Genomic DNA, 19,190 nt, shown 5'->3' with positions numbered 1-19,190 from the left:
GGGAGAAACCCAGCTGGAGTGGGGTGGAGCCTGCAGAAATGGAGGCGTCCTAAAGGGCGGAAAAAGAGGCCTCCAGGGAATCCTTCAAAGGCAGAGAGAAAACATCTTTATTTTGTTTTTAAATGAAAGAAATCTAGAAATGGGAAGCCTTCTCTCTATTTTTAAATTTCAATTCTCTGAGTGAGCTGGATAAAAATCACAGTGGAGACCAAGGGAAAACTTAGGCTGCAAAAAGAGAGGATTAGCGGAATCAGGCACCCAGACAAAGAGGCAATCAGGGGGTTCAGAGACATGCAGTTTAATCAACAGTTTTCCAAATCTGGATTTCACCTGAAGGGCTCCTCCACAGTGAGGAGAATTTAAAAAGAAGTGAGACATGCAGTAAACAGGAATCAGCTGTGAGTCGCTGTGCACAGCACCACCAGGGCCTCTGACAGCGAGCCTCCCTCCACCCAAGCGCGTCCGGATGAAGGGGTCTATCGAGAGCACTGGAGTCTGGGTCTCGTCGGTTACTTACGTGGGCTTAATTCCGACACGGCAAATACGTAGGATGGGCTATCAAAGACAAGAGGAAACTCATTTTCTGGGCTTGTTAGGATATAAATGTAGATATTATCTACAAACGGAAATAGGAAAAAAAATTAAATCACAATACAGGCATCCCTCATTCTGTTGCGTTTTACGTAGTGCAGTTTGCAGATATTGTGTCTTTTACAGATTGAACGTTGTGGCAACCCTGTGTTGAGCAAGTCTATCGGCACCATGTTTCCAAGAGCATTTGCTCACTTTGTGTCTCTGTGTCATGTTTTGGTAATTCTTGCAATATTTCAAACGTTTTCCTCATTATTATATTGTTATGGTGATCTGTGATCAGTGATCTTTGATGTTACCATGGCAAAAAGATTATGACTCGCTGAAGGTTCAGATGATGGTTGGCATGTTTTAGCAATAAAGTATTTTTTTAAATTAATTAATTAATTTAGTTTTTATTTTTGGCTGTGTTGGGTTTTTTCGTTTCTGTGCGAGGGCTTTCTCTAGTTGTGGCAAGTGGGGGCCACTCTTCATCGCGGTGCGTGGGCCTCTCACTATCGCGGCCTCTCTTGTTGTGGAGCACAGGCTCCAGACGCGCAGGCTCAGTAGTTGTGGCTCACGGGCCTAGTTGCTCCGCGGCATGTGGGATCTTTCCAGACCAGGGCTCGAACCTGTGTCCCCTGCATTGGCAGGCAGATTCTCAACCACTGCACCACCAGGGAAGCCCAGCAATAAAGTATCTTTAATTAAAGTATGTACATTATATTTTTAAGACAATGCTATTGCACACTTAACAGATTACAGTATGTAGTGTAAATGTAACTTTTATATGCATTTGGAAACCAAAAAATTCACGTGACTCGCTTTATTGCTTTGTGCCAAGCCAAAGAGTTTGAATGTGAACTTGACAGCTATGGGGAGACACTCAAGGGCTTTCAGCGAGAAGTAATACGGTGGCATTTGCATTTCCTGAAAATCACTGTCAGAAATGTGGTGGATGCGTTGGAGAGGGACAAGACTAAAGGTGGGCGGAAAGACTCTTGAATGTTGTAATTCGGCTCCGAAAGAGGAGGTTCTGCATTAGAGCAATACTAGTGGGATGGAGGTGCCGCGGAGTCGGGGGGAAGGCAGCAGATCCTCGAGATTTTAGTAGGTGACACAGAAGAAAGGACTTGGAGACTGATTAACTGTTCTTGGTGAAGGACAGGAGGAGGCTGGGCTGATTCTGAAGTGTTGGGGTTTTGGAAGTCTCCTTTTGAACATAGATACATCCCCAGCTCAAGCCCAAGCATTGCCCAGCACAGTTTAGTCATTGCTACTCAAGGAAGATGCTTCATGAAATAAACCAAAATGATACTTGCTTTTATAGTAAGGAGGGGCAACATCCTGCACCTGGATGATCACAGTGTATTTATTGCCGGCTGCCAGATTACTTGGATTTTCATAATCTAGATCACCAATCAACTAGATTAGAACAGAGAGATCAGATTACACAGAATAAACAATCCTTTTAATTGAACTGACATTTTCATGTACTGTTAGTGGACATGTAAATTGCAAAACCTTTCTGGAAAGCATTTTTTCCCATAGGAGGAGCTTTAAAAAGTTATGTCCATGCCTTTGCTCACTGCTAGAGAACTTATTTGAAAGAATTTATCAGGAGAGAGAATCTGTTTAAAGATGTTCATCAAGCACTATTGGCCAGCATAGGCTCAAGATTTCAGGTTAAGTCAAAGAGAAGCGTGATACAGAATCCTACATGCAAGGTTATTTCCATCATTTAGAATACTTGTGCATATATGTATAGACTATACATAAAATCTGTGCATAGGGAAGAACACAAGAAGGAAATATATCAACATGTTAATAGTGGTTATTACTGAATAGGAATGCCTTTCTGTGTTTCCTACATTTTCTACAGTGAACATGTATTAATTTCTCAAACAGAAAAAAATAGAAGTTATTTTTAGTTGACAGAATAAAATTGATACAACTTTTTGGGGGATGGGAGGTGGAGAAGGGGGTGTTTGAGAGGATGGCTAGTGGGCTGCTTGCTCTTCTTCCTGAGGCTTTATCTCTGATGCAAAGATCTCCCCCATCAAGACCACCCCCCTGTAAGACCTCCACCTTACCCTGCCCTTCTACCTCTCTCCTCCTTTCCCCCCAACTCTCCAGTGGGAACCTTGTTGTTAAATGTCTCACACAGCTCATTGAGACCTGCCTTTTACTCCCATTCTCTTTCCAATTATGTATTTGCCCCAGTGGAGATGCCCCTCTTTTTTGGGTCTCCAGTGGTTCTACAGTGCGGAATTTAGCAGGACACACTCATGGCCCTGGCCCTGCTGTCTCTCACCTCACACATCTATGGCGAGGAATGAGCACTGAAATAAACAAAAGTGCTTGAGCCCAGAGGGCACTGATATGTGCCTGTGGAAGCACGCTAACGAGGCACGCAGCCTGCAAACCACGAGCTATGCAAGAAAGAATCCAATCCTTAGCACCCCAGGCATAACCATGCATAACAAACAATTCCTGGAACTTGGGTAAAATAAAGAGCAAATGGGGAAAACAGAGTCACTGTTAAGTTTGTCAGTTACAGTCGCTTGGAGAGGGAGTTACTTTGGAAATTTCTCTCTATGGGGCAGCAAAAGCACTATGCATGTTAGACCAACTTCCCCAATGCCCTTTCGATGATGCAGTGACCGTTAACTGACCACGATTTTCCCAGAGCCAGCTGGATCCTGTAAAAATCTGCTGCTGCTGCCCACTCCAGATGGCGTGGTGAAGTTGAATTGGTTGTTTGGTGCTTCACTGTCATCATCAAAGCAGAACTTGTTCAGGTCCAGAAGCAACGTCCCCGTGGCTGCTCTCTCAGGCACCATAATGCTGGCGAAAAGACACGATTCAATATTTCCCCCCCAACAAATGGTGACTGAGCATTCCTTCTAACACAGGCCCCAGGCTAGACACACCGGCTTTCATGTCAATTGAAAGCAAGTCCATGGTTAAGGCAGTACCTGCCTAACTGGTGTCCCCACTCTGCCCTTGACTCCTTTCAGAGGATTCTTAACACAGCAGCCAGAGGGATCCTGTGAAAATGTCAGCTCACGTCGCTCCTCTGCTCCTAAATCGCAAAGGGCTCCTGATTTCACTCAAAGTCGTAACTCTGATCTACAGCATCTTTCATGACGTGCGCCCACCCCCACCTCCACCCCTTACCTGTCTGAACTCATCTCCTACTAATTCTTCTTGTTCACTCTCCTTCCACCCTGGCCTCCCTGTGCTCCTGGACCCTCCCCAGGCTCTGGCCTCAGGGCCATTGCACTTACTGTGCAATGCTTTCCCCGCAAATGTCCGCAGGGCTTGCTCTTTCCCTATCTTTAGTCGCGAATCAAATAGCACCTTCTCAGGAGGCTCCCTGGCTACCCCGACTAAAATGTCAACGCCCCCAGCCCATTGCTCCCTCTCCCCTTCCCCCCTTTAGGTTTAATGCTTGGTGCTTACCATTTTCCAGTATACTATACAGTTTACTTACATATCCTGTTTATCACCTGTTTGCCCCCAAGAATGTAAGCTCCACAAGACTGGGGATCTTTATCTGCTTTGTTCTTGGCACACTCAAGAAATATTTGTTGAGTGAATGAGTGAATGTTAGCTTATGGGACTAGCACAGGAGTGAAGAAGAATATAAGAGAAATAGAAATTCTGCCCCTGCCTGTAGGAATTGATAATCTGGTTGGGGGGGGATCGCTGTACCCCTGCACCCCTCCCTCCCCTCCCATGCTTAGAAGACTGGAAATTCCTCCACTTGTGTTCTCATGGCTTCGAAGTCATAGAAGGGCCTCCTGATACCTTAGCATCATTCATTCAATAGAGGCTTATTAAAGGTTGAATTCTGGGTCCCAATCTCAGTTCACTCCAGCGGGGAGACAAATAGTATGCAAATGAGTAAAGCTGCCCCCAAACTCAGAGCCATCTGGTCAAGCCCAGCGTGGAGTGGGAGACTCGGAGGAAGCATGGTAACACCTCCAGACCCATTAAGGGACTTCACACGTCTCCAGGTTTCAGTTTTTCCATCTATAAGATGGACATGTTGATTAGCTTTTGCTACATAACAAACCAGCCCAAAACCTAGTGGCTTAAAGCCACAGGCGTTTATTCTTTCTTACAACACTAAGGGTTATCCATTCGCTCTTTTGGTTCCAGCCCAGCTTGGCTGGTCTCTCCAGTCACTGGCAGCTCGGTGGGGGCTAGATGCTCCAGGACGGCCTCACTCACAGGTGTGGTGGGAAGGTGGGAGGTCTCTGCTTCATATTACCTCCCATCCTCCAGGAGGCTAGTCTGGGCTCTTCTCATGGAGATCTCAGGCTTCCAAAAGTAGCAAGTCCCAATGCACACACACCTTTCAATCCTCTGCTGCGCCATGTTTGTGAATGTTCCGACGGCCAAAGCAATTCACCTGGTCAAGTCCAGATTCAAGGAGTAGAAAGAGATACCCATCTCTTGATGGGAGGAATGGCAAAATCACACTGCAAAGTGGCTCATGTACAGGCAAAGAGGAATTTGTGTGGCTAGTATTTTCTTTCTCTTTTTCTCTCTCTCTCCTTCCTCCCTTCCTCCCGTCCTCCCTTCCTCCCTTCCTCCCTTTCTCCCTTTCTCTCTTTCTTTCTTTCTTCCCCTACCACAATCATGTTTTGCTTTGGGCAGGATTTCTTACAAAAATATATTGGGGCTGCCAGGAGAATGTGCCTGGAAGACCTACAGCTGCAGGAATAGAATGATCACAGACCCCAGCTGCTCGGCTCTGAAATCCATCACTGTATTTGCAGTGAGGTCGTGTGCCAACGACAGGGCAGGGCAGAGATACTAAGGCAGACTCATTCCTGTCCTGACAGCTGACTTTGGCTCCAGGACTCCCCAGTGCCCTAGCCAAGTTCACGGACTGCAGAACAGACTAGAACATTCCCACCCACGCACCCTCCCTCCTTCCTTTACTCAGGTCAGACTTGCATCACGGTCTGATGACCCTCGCAGCCTAGCCTAGCTCTCTCCCCATCTTCTCCCACAGGCATTTCCGCTAATAAAAGCCTCTAATCCTCTGTACTATCACCTCTCTCTGCAACAGAGTTATGCTGCTTTCTACGTTCCACATCAGCTCTTCATGGCAGCTAAAACGGGCTTAGCAAACATGGAGCCAAGTCTGACGGCAAGGTTGTTTTTGTGCTGCTGAGGGTAACTGGGTTTGCTGTGGGAAAGCGGTCTTTCTCACAGGTGTAACTGAATCTCCACGATGTCTCTGTGTCTCAGCAGGACTGGAGTCCGAGCATTTCCATTCTTGTCTTGGTGGCACGATGTCGTGGTTTTACTCATAAGTACTTAGAATAGATACTATTTGTTAAATACCAACTATATGTGGTATCCTACCAAACACTTTAAAAACTCTGTCTCTCATCCCCTCATTGCCTAGAGGTTTGTGTTCTTGTCCCCATCTTACAGATGAAGAAAGATTGGTTCAGGGTGGTTTCAAGACCTGTCCCAGAAAGCTGATGCATCCAGGCGCCATCCTCTTGTCGGTGTTAAGAGTCACAGTAAATTTTACTTACCGTTCTATCAGTGACTCTCCAGGCCCACAGAGGGTTCAGGGATCTGAGCCTTGATTACAAGTCTGCAGAAGCCGGAAGGCTGCATCACCCAAAGACTCTAGGGTCCTGAAGCCAGACATTTCACGCCCTCCAAAAGAGGCCTTCACACTTGGCCCCTTAGGGCCGCCTGGCATGTTCTTTTCATTTTCCCCCGCCACTTGGTATTTTTCCCCTAAACGCATGACTTGGAAAACCACTCCCCCCCCCATTCATCACTCCCTGCCTCAAAGGCGGGCTGCCCTCACTCCCAGCCGTCTGACCATGGTTCCCCACCCCACTTGGAGGTGACAGGCCCAGCCGACGTCCTCTGCCTCTGGCTCACAAACAGCTTGCGAAGCGCTTTCAGCCAAGCGCCTGACAATTTACAACCAGAGCGGCTCTATCACGGGGCCTTTGATGCCTCCATCAGGGCCTTGGGCTTATTCATCACCAGCCTGGGAAAGCCGCAGGGGCTGTTTCTGTCTCTCGGCCGCCTGAGAGCCTGCGTGGACCCACGGGGATGGCAGGGAACCTGGCACGAGGCCACCTGCCTCGTGGGGTCCACTGGGTGCTTGGTGCCCTCCCAGCCTATTCTACCTGCTCCCCCAAACTCCGCCGCAGAGACTGTGCCAACAGCCCTGAAGAAAGAGTAAATATTCAGGGACAGGGCTGCCAGAGCCTGTGGCAGCGCCAGTGCTGTCGTTTGGCTTGCTTTTGACCTGCCCGGGTGCTTCCACTCTGGTGTGGTGGGAATGGACAAGATGCTAGGCATGGGAGAGTGGTGGGTGACGCAGGTCAGGGTTTCCCAGCCCCTCCCTGGAGTATGCAAACGAAGCTGGGGTTTGGGAGTAAAAACTCACTTTCCAGACTGCAGAGGGAGGAGCCCTTTTGTTGCCCCTCCTCATATCTTGGCTTTTACAGGACGACTGCAAGTTCCTCCCACTGCAAAAGCCCAGAGCCCTCCTGGAACATTGTTTAGAGTTACCTTTAGTAATAAATACAATTAGTTCAGTTACTGGCTAGCGTTGACCTTCAAGGCTAATTTGGAGAGAAGATTATCAAGGGCAGGACTCTGCATGGGCTTGTCTGGACAGTCTAGGATATTCAAAATGTGATTTTACCAGCTAATATGGAATGCAGTTTGTAAACTGTCATCTCACACGTCAGGGGACTCTGGACCACAGGAAGCCACAGTACACACTTACCAGAAATGCACTGAGGGGAGAAAATTGACCAGGAAGGCTGGAGATAGCACAGTCCTCTCCAATCATTGATACCCAGAATTCTTACTCTTCAACCATCTTCCCCCACCTCTTAGGGCAGGAGAATGAAGGGGAAAGCAGGAGGGTCTAGAAGAGCAGGACATGAGGAGAAGAATTTCCCAAGATGCACTGGAGCCACCCAAGGGCACTAGCATAGCTTTAGATTTTCAAAGAAAGTGCAAGAGTGACTCTGTGGATCACCTCTACTCCATCCCAGGGACCAAACTTCTCTTAACAGTGGTGGGTTTGATTTATGCAGAAAATGGTGTGGAAGTCACGGTCCTAACTATCCATGACAACTGTTCTCATCCATCAAACAGACTCTGTTCTTGGGGTTGGGATAGGAGCCTATCACATGGTCAAGGCCATTATTGATTTGATAGGGGCCTCAGCAAGAAGCAGATGGCAAATTAAGATAATTCTGGGAGGGTTTAGTAAAGGGACTGTTACAACGTGTACACACGGTACATGGAAACTTCAAAGGATGGTCTAGGTCTAGGAAGAGTGAGCCTCCCTTTCCACTGCTAGGCCTCAAGGAGCCAGAGGAGGGAGCAGTTCCTGAAACCGGAACCAGGGGCAGAGGGTGCTGTGCGCAGAGGGCGGCCTAATAGGAACTGAGACCTTCAGGAGGTGGAGGGGCTCATGCCGCTGACAGGGAGAGAGCCAGGGGATAAATACCCTGACTTCTCTCTCCCCCTAATTCCAGGGCTTCCCGTGGGCCAACGGGAAGGTGCGGGGCAAGGGAGCAGTTGATTTCCATAGCGGTCAGCCTCCTGGGGCACAGAGCAGGGTTGGGGAGGCTGGGAGCTAGATCTGAAGAGGCAAGTAGGGTATGTCCAGAACAGGGTTTAGCTGTTTTGATGCCAGGCTCAAGACTACTTGATTCTTAGCGCTATGCTGGGCATGCCAGTGAGGAAAACAGGGGGACATTGAAGAGCATAATAAAGGAGTTTGTATTTCTACTGCTTATCCTAGATCATCTTTGTCTAGGGTCCTTTGTCCTTTGCATGGCCACACTATGTATCGGGTCTATGTCCAGAGTTACCTAGAGCTTAAAAAATGAACTTGCAAAAGCAAAGATAATCTCAGAGGGAGATTCTTTCCCTAGGGAGATCTGAAAGTGAGACCAGCTCTGGAGTTCAGCTTCGCTCCAGACACAGGACACTCTCTCAGCAAGGGTCGCTGCAGAGGTGCCCTCCCCACCCCCAGGAGGAACCACCTTCAGACTCCCAAGAAACTGGACACTAGCTATTAAGAAACCACAGAGATGAAGCTAACCTGGGGAATTCCTCATCTTGTGGCATTGAGACAAAATAGTTAGTGGAAAGACAGTACTGTTTTGCAAGTCATATTAACCCAGAATCACAAGGGACTTCATTGATTTTTTTAATTTTTGACTTTTATTTTATTTATTTTTTTATACAGCAGGTTCTTATTAGTCATCAATTTTATACACATCAATTATACATGTCAATCCCAATCGCCCAATTCATCACACCACCACCACCCCCCCCCCAGCCACTTTCCCCCCTTGGTGTCCATGTGTTTGTTCTCTCCATCTGTGTCTCAATTTCTGCCCTGCAAACCAGTTCATCTGTACTATTTTTCTAGGTTCCACATATATGCGTTAATATACGATATTTGTTTTTCTCTTTCTGACTTACTTCACTCTGTAAGACAGACTCTAGATCCATCCACGTCTCAACAAATGACCCAGTTTCGTTCCTTATTCTGGCTGAGTAATATTCCATTGTATATATGTACCACATCTTCTTTATCCATTCATCTGTCGATGGGCATTTAGGTTGCTTCCATGACCTGTCTATTGTAAATAGTGCTGCAATGAATACTGGGGTGCATGTTTCTTTTTGAATTATGGTTTTCTCTGGGTATATGTCCAGTAGTGGGATTGCTGTATCATATGGTAATTCTATTTTTAGTTTTTTAAGGAACCTCCATACTGTTCTCCATAGTGGCTGTATCAATTTACATTCCCACCAACAGTGCAAGAGGGTTCCCTATTCTCCACACCCTCTCCAGCATTTGTTGTTTGTAGATTTTCTGATGATGCCCATTCTAACTGGTGTGAGGTGATACCTCATTGTTGTTTTGATTTGCATTTCTCTAATAATTAGTGATGTTGAGCAGCTTTTCATGTGCTTCTTGGCCATCTGTATGTCTTCTTTGGAGAAATGTCTATTTAGGTCTTCTGCCCATTTTTGGATTGGGTTGTTTGTTTCTTTAATATTGAGCTGCATGAGCTATTTATATATTTTGGAGATTAATCCTTTGTCCGTTGATTCGTTTGCAAATATTTTCTCCCATTCTGAGGGTTGTCTTTTTGTCTTGTTTATAGTTTCCTTTGCTTTGCAAAAGCTTTTAAGTTTCATTAGGTCCCATTTGTTTATTTTTGTTTTTATTTCCATTACTCTAGGAGGTGGATCAAAAAAGATCTTGCTGTGATTTATGTCAAAGCGTGTTCTTCCTATGTTTTCCTCTAAGAGTTTTATAGTGTCCGGTCTTACATTTAGGTCTCTAATCCATTTTGACTTTATTTTTGTGTGTGGTGTTAGGGAGTGTTCTAATTTCATTCTTTTACATGTAGCTGTCCAGTTTTCCCAGCACCACTTATTGAAGAGACTGTCTTTTCTCCACTGTATATCCTTGCCTCCTTTGTCATAGATTAGTTGACCACAGGTGCATGGGTTTATCTCTGGGTTTTCTATCTTGTTCCATTGATCTATGTTTCTGTTTTTGGGCCAGTACCATACTGTCTTGATTACTGTAGCTTTGTAGTATAGTCTGAAGTCAGAGAGTCTGATTCCTCCAGCTCCATTTTTTCCCCTCAAGACTGCTTTGGCTATTCGGGGTCTTTTGTGTCTCCATACAAATTTTAAGATCTTTTGTTCTAGTTCCATAAAAAATGCCGTTGGTAATTTGATAGGGATTGCATTGAATCTGTAAATTGCTTTGGGTAGTAGAGTCATTTTCACAATATTGATTCTTCCAATCTAAGAACATGGTGTATCTCTCCATCTGTTGGTATCATCTTTAATTGCTTTCATCAGTGTCTTATAGTTTTCTGCATACAGGTCTTTTGTCTTCCTAGGTAGGTTTATTCCTAGGTATTTTATTCTTTTTGTTGCAGTGGTAAATGGGAGTGTTTCCTTAATTTCTCTTTCAGATTTTTCATTATTAGTGTATAGGAATACAAGAGATTTCTGTGCATTTTGTATCCTGCAACTTTACCAAATTCATTGATTAGCTCTAGCAGTTTTCTGGTGGCATCTTTAGGATTCTCTATGTATAGTATCATGTCATCTGCAAACAGTGACAGTTTTACTTCTTCTTTTCCAATTTGTATTCCTTTTATTTCTTTTTCTTCTCTGATTGCCATGGCTAGGACTTCCAAAACTATGTTGAATAATAGTGGTGAGAGTGGACATCCTTGTCTCGTTCCTGATCTTAGAGGAAATGCTTTCAGTTTTTCACTGTTGAGAATGATGTTTGCTGTGGGTATGTCATATATGGCCTTTATTATGTTGAGGTAGGTTCCCTCTGTGCCCACTTTCTGGAGAGTTTTTATCATAAATGGGTGTTGAATTTTGTCAAAAGCTTTTTCTGCATCTATTGAGATGATCATATGGTTTTTCTTCTTCAATTTGTTAATATGGTGTATCACATTGATTGATTTGCATATATTGAAGAATCCTTGCATCCCTGGGATAAATCCCACTTGATCGTGGTGTATGATCCTTTTAATGTGTTGTTGGATTCTGTTTGCTAGTATTTTGTTGAGGATTTTTGCATCTATATTCATCAGTGATATTGGTCTGTAATTTTCTTTTTTTGTAGTGTCTTTGTCTGGTTTTGGTATCAGGGTGATGGTGGCCTCATAAAATGAGTTTGGGAGTGTTCCTTCCTCTGCAATTTTTTGGAAGAGTTTGAGAAGGATAGGTGTTAGCTCTTCTCTAAATGTTTGATAGAATTCGCCTGTGAAGCCATCTGGTCCTGGGCTTTTGTTTGTTGGAAGATTTTTAATCACAGTTTCAATTTCAGTGCTTGTGATTGCTCTGTTTACATTTTCTGTTTCTTCCTGGTTCAGTCTTGGAAGGTTATACCTTTCTAAGAATTTGTCCATTTCTTCCAGGTTGTCCATTTTATTGGCATAGAGTTGCTTGTAGTAGTCTCTTAGGATGCTTTGTATTTCTGCGGTGTCTGTTGTAACTTCTCCTTTTTCATTTCTGATTTTATTCGAGTCCTCTCCCTCTTTTTCTTGATGAGTCTGGCTAATGGCTTATCAATTTTGTTTATCTTCTCAAGGAACCAGCTTTTAGTCTTATTGATCTTTGCTATTGTTTTCTTTGTTTCTATTTCATTTATTTCCGCTCTGATCTTTATGATTTCTTTACTTCTGCTAACTTTGAGTTTTGTTTGTTCTTCTTTCTCTAGTTTCTTTAGGTGTAAGGTTAGATTGTTTACTTGAGATTTTTCTTGTTTCTTTAGGTAGGCTTGTATAGCTATAAACTTCCCTCTTAGAACTGCTTTTGCTGCATCACATAGGTTTTGGGTCATCGTGCTTTCATTGTCATTTGTCTCTAGGTATTTTTTGATTTCCTCTTTGATTTCTTCAGTGATCTCTTGGTTATTTAGTAATGTATTGTTTAGCCTCCATGTGTTTGTGTTTTTTACGTTTTTTTCCCTGTAATTCATTTCTAATCTCATAGCGTTGTGGTCAGAAAAGATGCTTGATATGATTTCAGTTGTCTTAAATTTACTGTGGCTTGATTTGTGACCCAAGATGTGATCTATCCTGGAGAATGTTCCATGCGCACTTGAGAAGAAAGTGGAATCTGCTGTTTTTGGATGGAATGTCCTATAAATATCAATTAAATCTATCTGGTCTATTGTGTCATTTAAAGCTTCTGTTTCTTTATTTATTTTCATTTTGGATGATCTGTCCATTGGTGTAAGTGAGGTGTTAAAGTCCCCCACTATTATTGTATTACTGTCAATTTCCTCTTTTATAGCTGTTAGCAGTTGCCTTATGTATTGAGGTGCTCCTATGTTGGGTGCATATATATTTATAATTGTTATATCTTCTTCTTGGATTGATCCCTTGATCATTAGGTAGTGTCCTTCCTTGTCTCTTGTAACATTCTTTATTTTAGAGACTATTTTATCTGATATGAGTATTGGTACTCCAGCTTTCTTTTGATTTCCATTTGCATGGAATATCTTTTTCCATCCTCTCACTTTCAATCTGTATGTGTCCCTAGATCTCAAGTTGGTCTCTTGTAGACAGCATATATACGGGTGTTGTTTTTGTATCCATTCAGCCAGTCTATGTCTTTTGGTTGGAGCATGTAATCCATTCACGTTTAAGGTAATTATTGATATGTATGTTCCTATGACCAATTTCTTAATTGTTTTGGGTTTGTTTTTGTAGGTCCTTTCCTTCTCTTGTGTTTCCCACTTAGAGAAGTTCCTTTAGCATTTGTTGTAGAGCTGGTTTGGTGGTGCTGAATTCTCGTAGCTTTTGCTTGTCTGTAAAGCTTTTTATTTCTCCATCAAATCTGAATGAGATCCTTGCCCGGTTGAGTAATCTTGGTTGTAGGTTCTTCCCTTTCATCACTTTAAGTATATCATGCCACTCCCTTCTGGCTTGTAGAGTTTCTGCTGAGAAATCAGCTGTTAATCTTTTGGGAGTTCCCTTGTATGTTATTTGTCGTTTTTCCCTTGCTGCTTTCAATAATTTTTCTTTGCGTTTAATTTTTGCCTGTTTGATTATTATGTGTCTCGGTGTGTTTCTCCTTGGGTTTATCCTGTATGGGACTCTCTGCACTTCCTGGACTTGGGTGGCTATTTCCTTTCCCAGGTTAGGGAAGTTTTCGACTCTAATCTCTTCAAATATTTTCTCGGGTCCTTTCTCTCTTCTCCTTCTGAGACCCCTATAATGTGAATGTTGTTGCGTTTAATGTTGTCCCAGAGGTCTCTTAGGCTGTCTTCATTTCTTTTCATTCTTTTTTCTTTATTCTATTCCGCAACAGTGAATTCCACCATTCTCTCTTCCAGGTCACTTATCTGTTCTTCTGCCTCAGTTATTCTGCTATTGATTCCTTCTAGTGTAGTTTTTATTTCAGTTATTGTATTGTTCATCTCTGTTTGTTTGTACTTTAATTCTTCTAGGTCTTTGTTAAACATTTCTTGCATCTTCTCGATCTTTGCCTCCATTCTTTTTCCGAGGTCCTGGATCATCTTCACTATCATTATTCTGAATTCTTTCTCTGGAAGGTTGCCTATCTCCACTTCATATAGTTGTTTTTCTGGGGTTTTATCTTGTTCCTTCATCTGGTACATAGCCCTCTGCCTTTTCATCTTGTCTATCTTTCTGTGAATGTGGTTTTTGTTCCACAAGCTGCAGGACTGTAGTTCTTCTTGCTTCTGCCGTCTGCCCTCTGGTGGATGAGTCTTTCTAAGAGACTTGTGCAAGTTTCCTGATGGGAGGGACTGGTGGTGGGTAGGGCTGACTGTTGCTCTGGTGGGCAGAGCTCAGTAAAACTTTAATCCACTTGACTGCTGATGGGTGGGGCTGGGTTCCCTCCCTGTTGGTTGTTTGGCCTGAGGCAACCCAACACTGGAGCCTACCTGGGCTCTTTTGTGGGGCTAATGGCGGACTCTGGGAGGGCTCATGCCAAGGAGTACTTCCCAGAACTTCTGCTGCCAGTGTCCTTGTCCCCATGGTGAGCCACAGCCACCCCCCACCTCTGCAGGAGACCCTCCAACACTAGCTGGTAGGTCTGGTTCAGTCTCCCCTGGGGTCACTGCTCCTTCCCCTGGGTCCCGATGCACACATTAGTTTGTGTGTGCCCTCCAAGAGTGGAGTCTCTGTTTCCCCCAGTCCTGTCGAAGTCCTGAAATCAAATCCCACTAGACTTCAAAGTCTGATTCTCTAGGAATTCCTCCTCCTGTTGCCAGACCCCCAGGATGGGAAGCCTGACGTGGGTCTCAGAACCTTCACTGCAGTGGGTGGACTTCTGTGGTATAAGTGTTCTTCAGTCTGTGAGTCACCCACCCAGCAGTTATGGGATTTGATTTTACTGTGATTGCGCCCCTCCTACCGTCTCCTTGTGGCTTCTCCTTTGTCTTTGGTTGTGGGGTATCTTTTTTTGGTGAGTTCCAGTGTCTTCCTGTCAATGATTGTCCAGCAGCTAGTTGTGATCCTGGTGTTCTCGCAAGAGGGAGTGAGAACACGTCCTTCTACTCTGCCATCTTGGTTCCTCCTCCAAGGGACTTTATTTTAAAATAACGGTGAGTAGATTGTGAGACAAAGAACAGGTCAAAATATCCAAAAGAATTTGTATCTGCCTTTCCCCCCCTCTCCATTGCCTTTTGTTCACAGGCAGTTAAGTTGTGTAAAGTGAATTAGATGCTTTGTTTTGTTTTAAGTAAATACTTGGTTTCATTTATTCATATTACTGGTGGCGCACTTCTCTGGGAGCTCCTAGTTACCGATCCTAAGTCTCAAGTATCTACTATAACTGCTAACCAACAGCACCATCTTGCCATGGGTGGCAATAAATAAAGAAAAGGTACAGTCCAGAGAGTGCCTGACAAGTCCTGTGGACTTGTCACCAATGGAGATGAACGTGTTGTAAAAGAGAGCAAAATAAAAATATTTTTTAACAGAGTAAGAAAGTGGAGAAGGGGGATTACAAAGAGGAAAGAAAATGGAAGAGAGGGAAGAAAAAAGGATGAGGAAGGAAAATCTCTCACCTAAAGGGACAGTTCAAATCTACTTATTTTATTGAGCTGTGTCACAGGTGCCCACAATCCGTCAGTCCCCGCCAGGCTATACCAGAATATCCAAGAACCCCCAAAGAGGTGATGTGCCCACACGTGTCTCAGAAGGCAAATACCTGAAGGTGAACTTGGTGCATGTCGAGGGGTTGTCATTAATGTCTTCCACAATGAAAGTTATCTGCTTGCGATTCTCCTGACCCCCGAAGGGTCTATCCTTCACCAGAACCTCCAGAGATATGGCGGGATTTTGTCTTAATTCACCTGCATCTCGGTCTATCCTGCGCACAACTTGGATGGTCCCAGTCACTGTGAGAAAGCAAAGGTCAGAACATGGCTCTTTGGAGAGAAATGAAGAGTCAAAGGCAGGTGGAGACTTGGAGTATACTGGAAAAGAACATTCTCATGTGAGGACTGGCTTACAACGAGAATATTCTTTATACAAGTACATTAAAAAAACAAAACCTAGTGTAAGTTCCTGTCTTGGACATTGACTGGGGTGTCTGGCCTGATCCTTCTAGAATTTTGCACCTCATGCCTCAGGGTTGGGCCCTCTGGCAGCTGTCCTTGCCCGTCATTCATTGGACTGATAGACAGCTGACTCCACCCCCTGAGTTCTCTTTCTGGAGAATTTGTAACTGGGAGACACAAGTCAGGTTCCTAGTGGAGCTACAGATAAGATGCCAGAACTCTAGCTGCTGAGGGCGCTGGAGCAGCGCCGCTCCCCATCCTTCCTGTGCCCTGTTTACTCTTTCTCATGAGATACGCAGTATCCTGGTGATAGGTGTCCCCTACTTTTTTTTTCTCTTGCTTGGTTTGACTGGCCTTAGTTTCTGTTACTTACAACCAAAGAGTCTTAATGAATATACTACAAAAAAACCCCACTTATTTGTTGAAAGTTCAATTTGCAATACTCGAACGAACAGAATTCTAAACCACAGTTGTCCATCCCGCCATGATCACTGGAGTGAGGTCCTCAATGACAGACAGCACCGCCTTTGCCCGCCTCTCCTGGGCACAGGTAACCTTTGCCCGCCTCTCCTGGGTACAGGTAACCTTTGCCCTAAAGCCTATGGGACGAGTAACACATTGTCTTTTTGGGTTGTCCAGTGCTGGCCTCCACAAAATCATTATGTAAAGTGAAGTCCTTTTGGGTGATGTGACAGGGATTTATGAGGTGGTATAGTCTAGGAGTAGGGAAGAGCACAGCTTTTGGAGTCGGGCAGCTTTGGTTTGTATCGCTGCTTCACAACCTACAAGCTGTGAGACCTTGGATGAGTCACTTAACCTGTCCGAGTCTCTCTCTAAGCCTCAGTTTCCTCATCTGTAAAATGTGGATTATGGTAGTTCACTGGGTTGCTCTGCTGGGTACTTAAGATAGAATGCATGTGGATCACGCAGCATCCTGCCTGGTATGGACTAAAAGGTGGTCATTAAGAGGGAGAAACTCTCCTTCTCTGCACCAAGATACTTAGATGGGAAAATCTCCCAGGAATCCACAGATGGATGTATCAATAGACTGATGCAATCCAATATGGTAACCACTAGCCACATGTGGATCTTTAGCACTTGAAATGTGGCTAGGCCAAATTGAGATGCAGTAAGTATAACACACAACAGATTTCAAAGAATTGGCACAAACAATAATAAGGTAAAATATCTCATGAGTAACTTTAAAATCTTGATTACAAGTTAAAATGATAATATTTTGGATAATATTGGGTTAAATAAAATGCCTTATTAAGATTAATTTCACCTGTTTCTACTTTTTGTGGCCACTTTAAAATTACATATGTGGCTTCCACTGTATTTCTTCTGGACAGTGCTGGTCTGGAGCCTCTGTTCAGGAGACTTCAAGGTACCCTCAGGATAGTGAACTCATCCATCCTTAGATGCCCACCTGCCTCAGAGGTGGAGTGGTGATACAGCTGATGATGCAGCTGTCGACACAGGGCCCTGTTCAATGTCCCCAAACCTTATGCCAGCTGCTTTTAATACACCTATTACAGGGAATTCCCTGGCGGTCCAGTGGTTAGGACTCCACGCTTTCACTGCCGGGGCCTGGGTTCAATCCCTGGTCAGGGAACTAAGATCCCCAAAGCCACGAGGTGCGGCCAAAAAAAAAAATACACCTGTTACCCTGATAACTTACGATAGTCTAGACGGAAAGGCATGCCTCAGACCAGAAGACAGAGAAAATATTTGTAAAACAATCCAAATGGCTGAATTAAAGGATGCACATAAGGATGTGTGTGTATGTGTGTGTGTGTGTGTGTGTGTGTGTGTGTGTGTGACTTACACTGATTGATCATGAAATAGCTGTTGACAGTAGTGATGCTGTAGAAGAGGAAGCTGGTGAAACCTTTATCATCAGGGTCCTCAGCTGTGATATTGGCCACAATTGCTCCTGGACCCAGCTCCTCGGGAATCGTGTACACGTGCGTTGGGCTGGAACAGAAATACAGCAGACACAGCTCATTTCAGGGGCACAGGAGGGTGGAGTCTGGGAGGTGGGTATTTTGGTTCGTGCTAAATATAGCGCTGAGCTCTTGGAGTTGCATCAGTGTGTTCAGGAGGGAGAGCTCAGCAGCTGAAAGGAGGGGTGACTGGCTTTTGTGTTTCCACAGATCACATCCCTGTGGATGCAAAGAAGTTGCCGTGCTGCGATGGCAACGATTTATACCAGCCACGGTCCCTGACTCCACGCAGGCCTGATGCCATTTCAGGTCAGCCTTGGCATTAACATCTTTTAAAATAAGGATAGTCGGCCTGTCCAGCTGTCTTCTCTTCTCCCAGTTCGTGTGCAGAATTTTCCTGAATACTTTTAAAAATCCCTCTGGACACAATATCCAAAACTATAACTTCCTGATGCCCACACCATGGTTGCCACCAGAAGCTGATTAAATTGTGAACCTTGTGTATCCCAGGGCCTCTGCTCACTTTTTATTTCTTCCCTTTTTTTTTTTTCTTTTTTTGTTCTGAGGAGGCAGAATTTACACACAGAACGTGTATGCCTTTCCAAGTTGCGTTAACCGTGAGGTCAGCTCTCTGAAGGGAGAAACGAGCCCCACTGGCAGAAGCTAAGGTCAGCGCGCTGCCCTCCAAGGATGACTTCTTACAAAGTAAGGCCAAACTGCTAACTTATGCACCTTCCTCAGACCTGTACTGCCTTGGAAAAGGCCCAAAACCAGACAGATATGTTTGAGATTTTAACTCCATACCCTGCGTAAATTGAATAATTTTGAATGTACCAAGGGAAGCTTATCGTTTAAAATAACTCTGCAGGAAGTCCTTTTGTGGAGGGCAAATCACTTCAGTGGGACAAATAGTCATCTTTACCAGTTTCCTAAATTTGGGTTTTCCCATGTAGGAGTGTCTTTAAGAGGGGAATACTCTACCTCGGATCTAAAGGATTGCGTTCGTTTCATGAGCTCAGAAGGTCTCTGCGGTTCTATCCCATCATCTGTAGGGCCAGAGGGAGCAGAAAGGGGAGGGGGCCTCCAGGGGAGTCAGAGGCAGGCCGAGAACGGCTGGAACAAGGCCCTCCCCAGGCAGGCTGCTCCCGGGATCCTGGGCTGGCCCCCACTCCTGGGGCGCCCTCCTGTAGGCTCGCTCCATTGATAGGAGACAGTAATCTTGTTCAGGCCAAGAGGCCACCTCAGTGCTCTGGACCTCTCACTACCAGGGGTCCCCCAGAAGCTGCCGTTTGTCCATTTACTTACCTGACACACACCATTGTCAGGGAATCCGTGCCGCCCACCAGTGGGTCCAGGGATGGACAAAGTGGGATGCAGCCAAGGAGGCGGGGCGGCAGGGACCAAAAGCAGAGCCAGAGGAGAGAGGGGGACGGCCCTGGCTCCCCAGGCTGGACTAAGCCCTTATTCCACTGTGTGAGAGACCCTGTTTCTCACGTGTTGGATTTTTTCCTTTGGCTACATTGAGGGGGTTCCGTTGATTTCCAACAGAGAGATCACTA

At 44.8% G+C, this 19,190-nt stretch overlaps 1 protein-coding gene across 1 annotated transcript in view; it reads right to left on the bottom strand.

The window, feature by feature from the left end:
• The window catches only part of CDHR3 (cadherin related family member 3), a 72,728-nt gene that overhangs the window by 15,142 nt on the left and 38,396 nt on the right, over positions 1-19,190 (bottom strand). Inside the window, exons 7-11 of the mRNA XM_007177296.2 lie at positions 17,514-17,662; positions 15,334-15,523; positions 3,246-3,417; positions 1,893-1,995; positions 518-616 (exon numbers count right to left, since the gene is read on the bottom strand). Coding sequence (XP_007177358.2) covers positions 518-616; positions 1,893-1,995; positions 3,246-3,417; positions 15,334-15,523; positions 17,514-17,662 — 713 coding nt within the window. The remainder of the gene's footprint in view (positions 1-517; positions 617-1,892; positions 1,996-3,245; positions 3,418-15,333; positions 15,524-17,513; positions 17,663-19,190) is intronic.

This window comes from Balaenoptera acutorostrata, chromosome 7, assembly GCF_949987535.1.
Source record: "Balaenoptera acutorostrata chromosome 7, mBalAcu1.1, whole genome shotgun sequence".
NCBI lineage: Eukaryota > Metazoa > Chordata > Mammalia > Artiodactyla > Balaenopteridae > Balaenoptera > Balaenoptera acutorostrata.
This window is presented reverse-complemented; position numbering and strand designations above follow the sequence as displayed.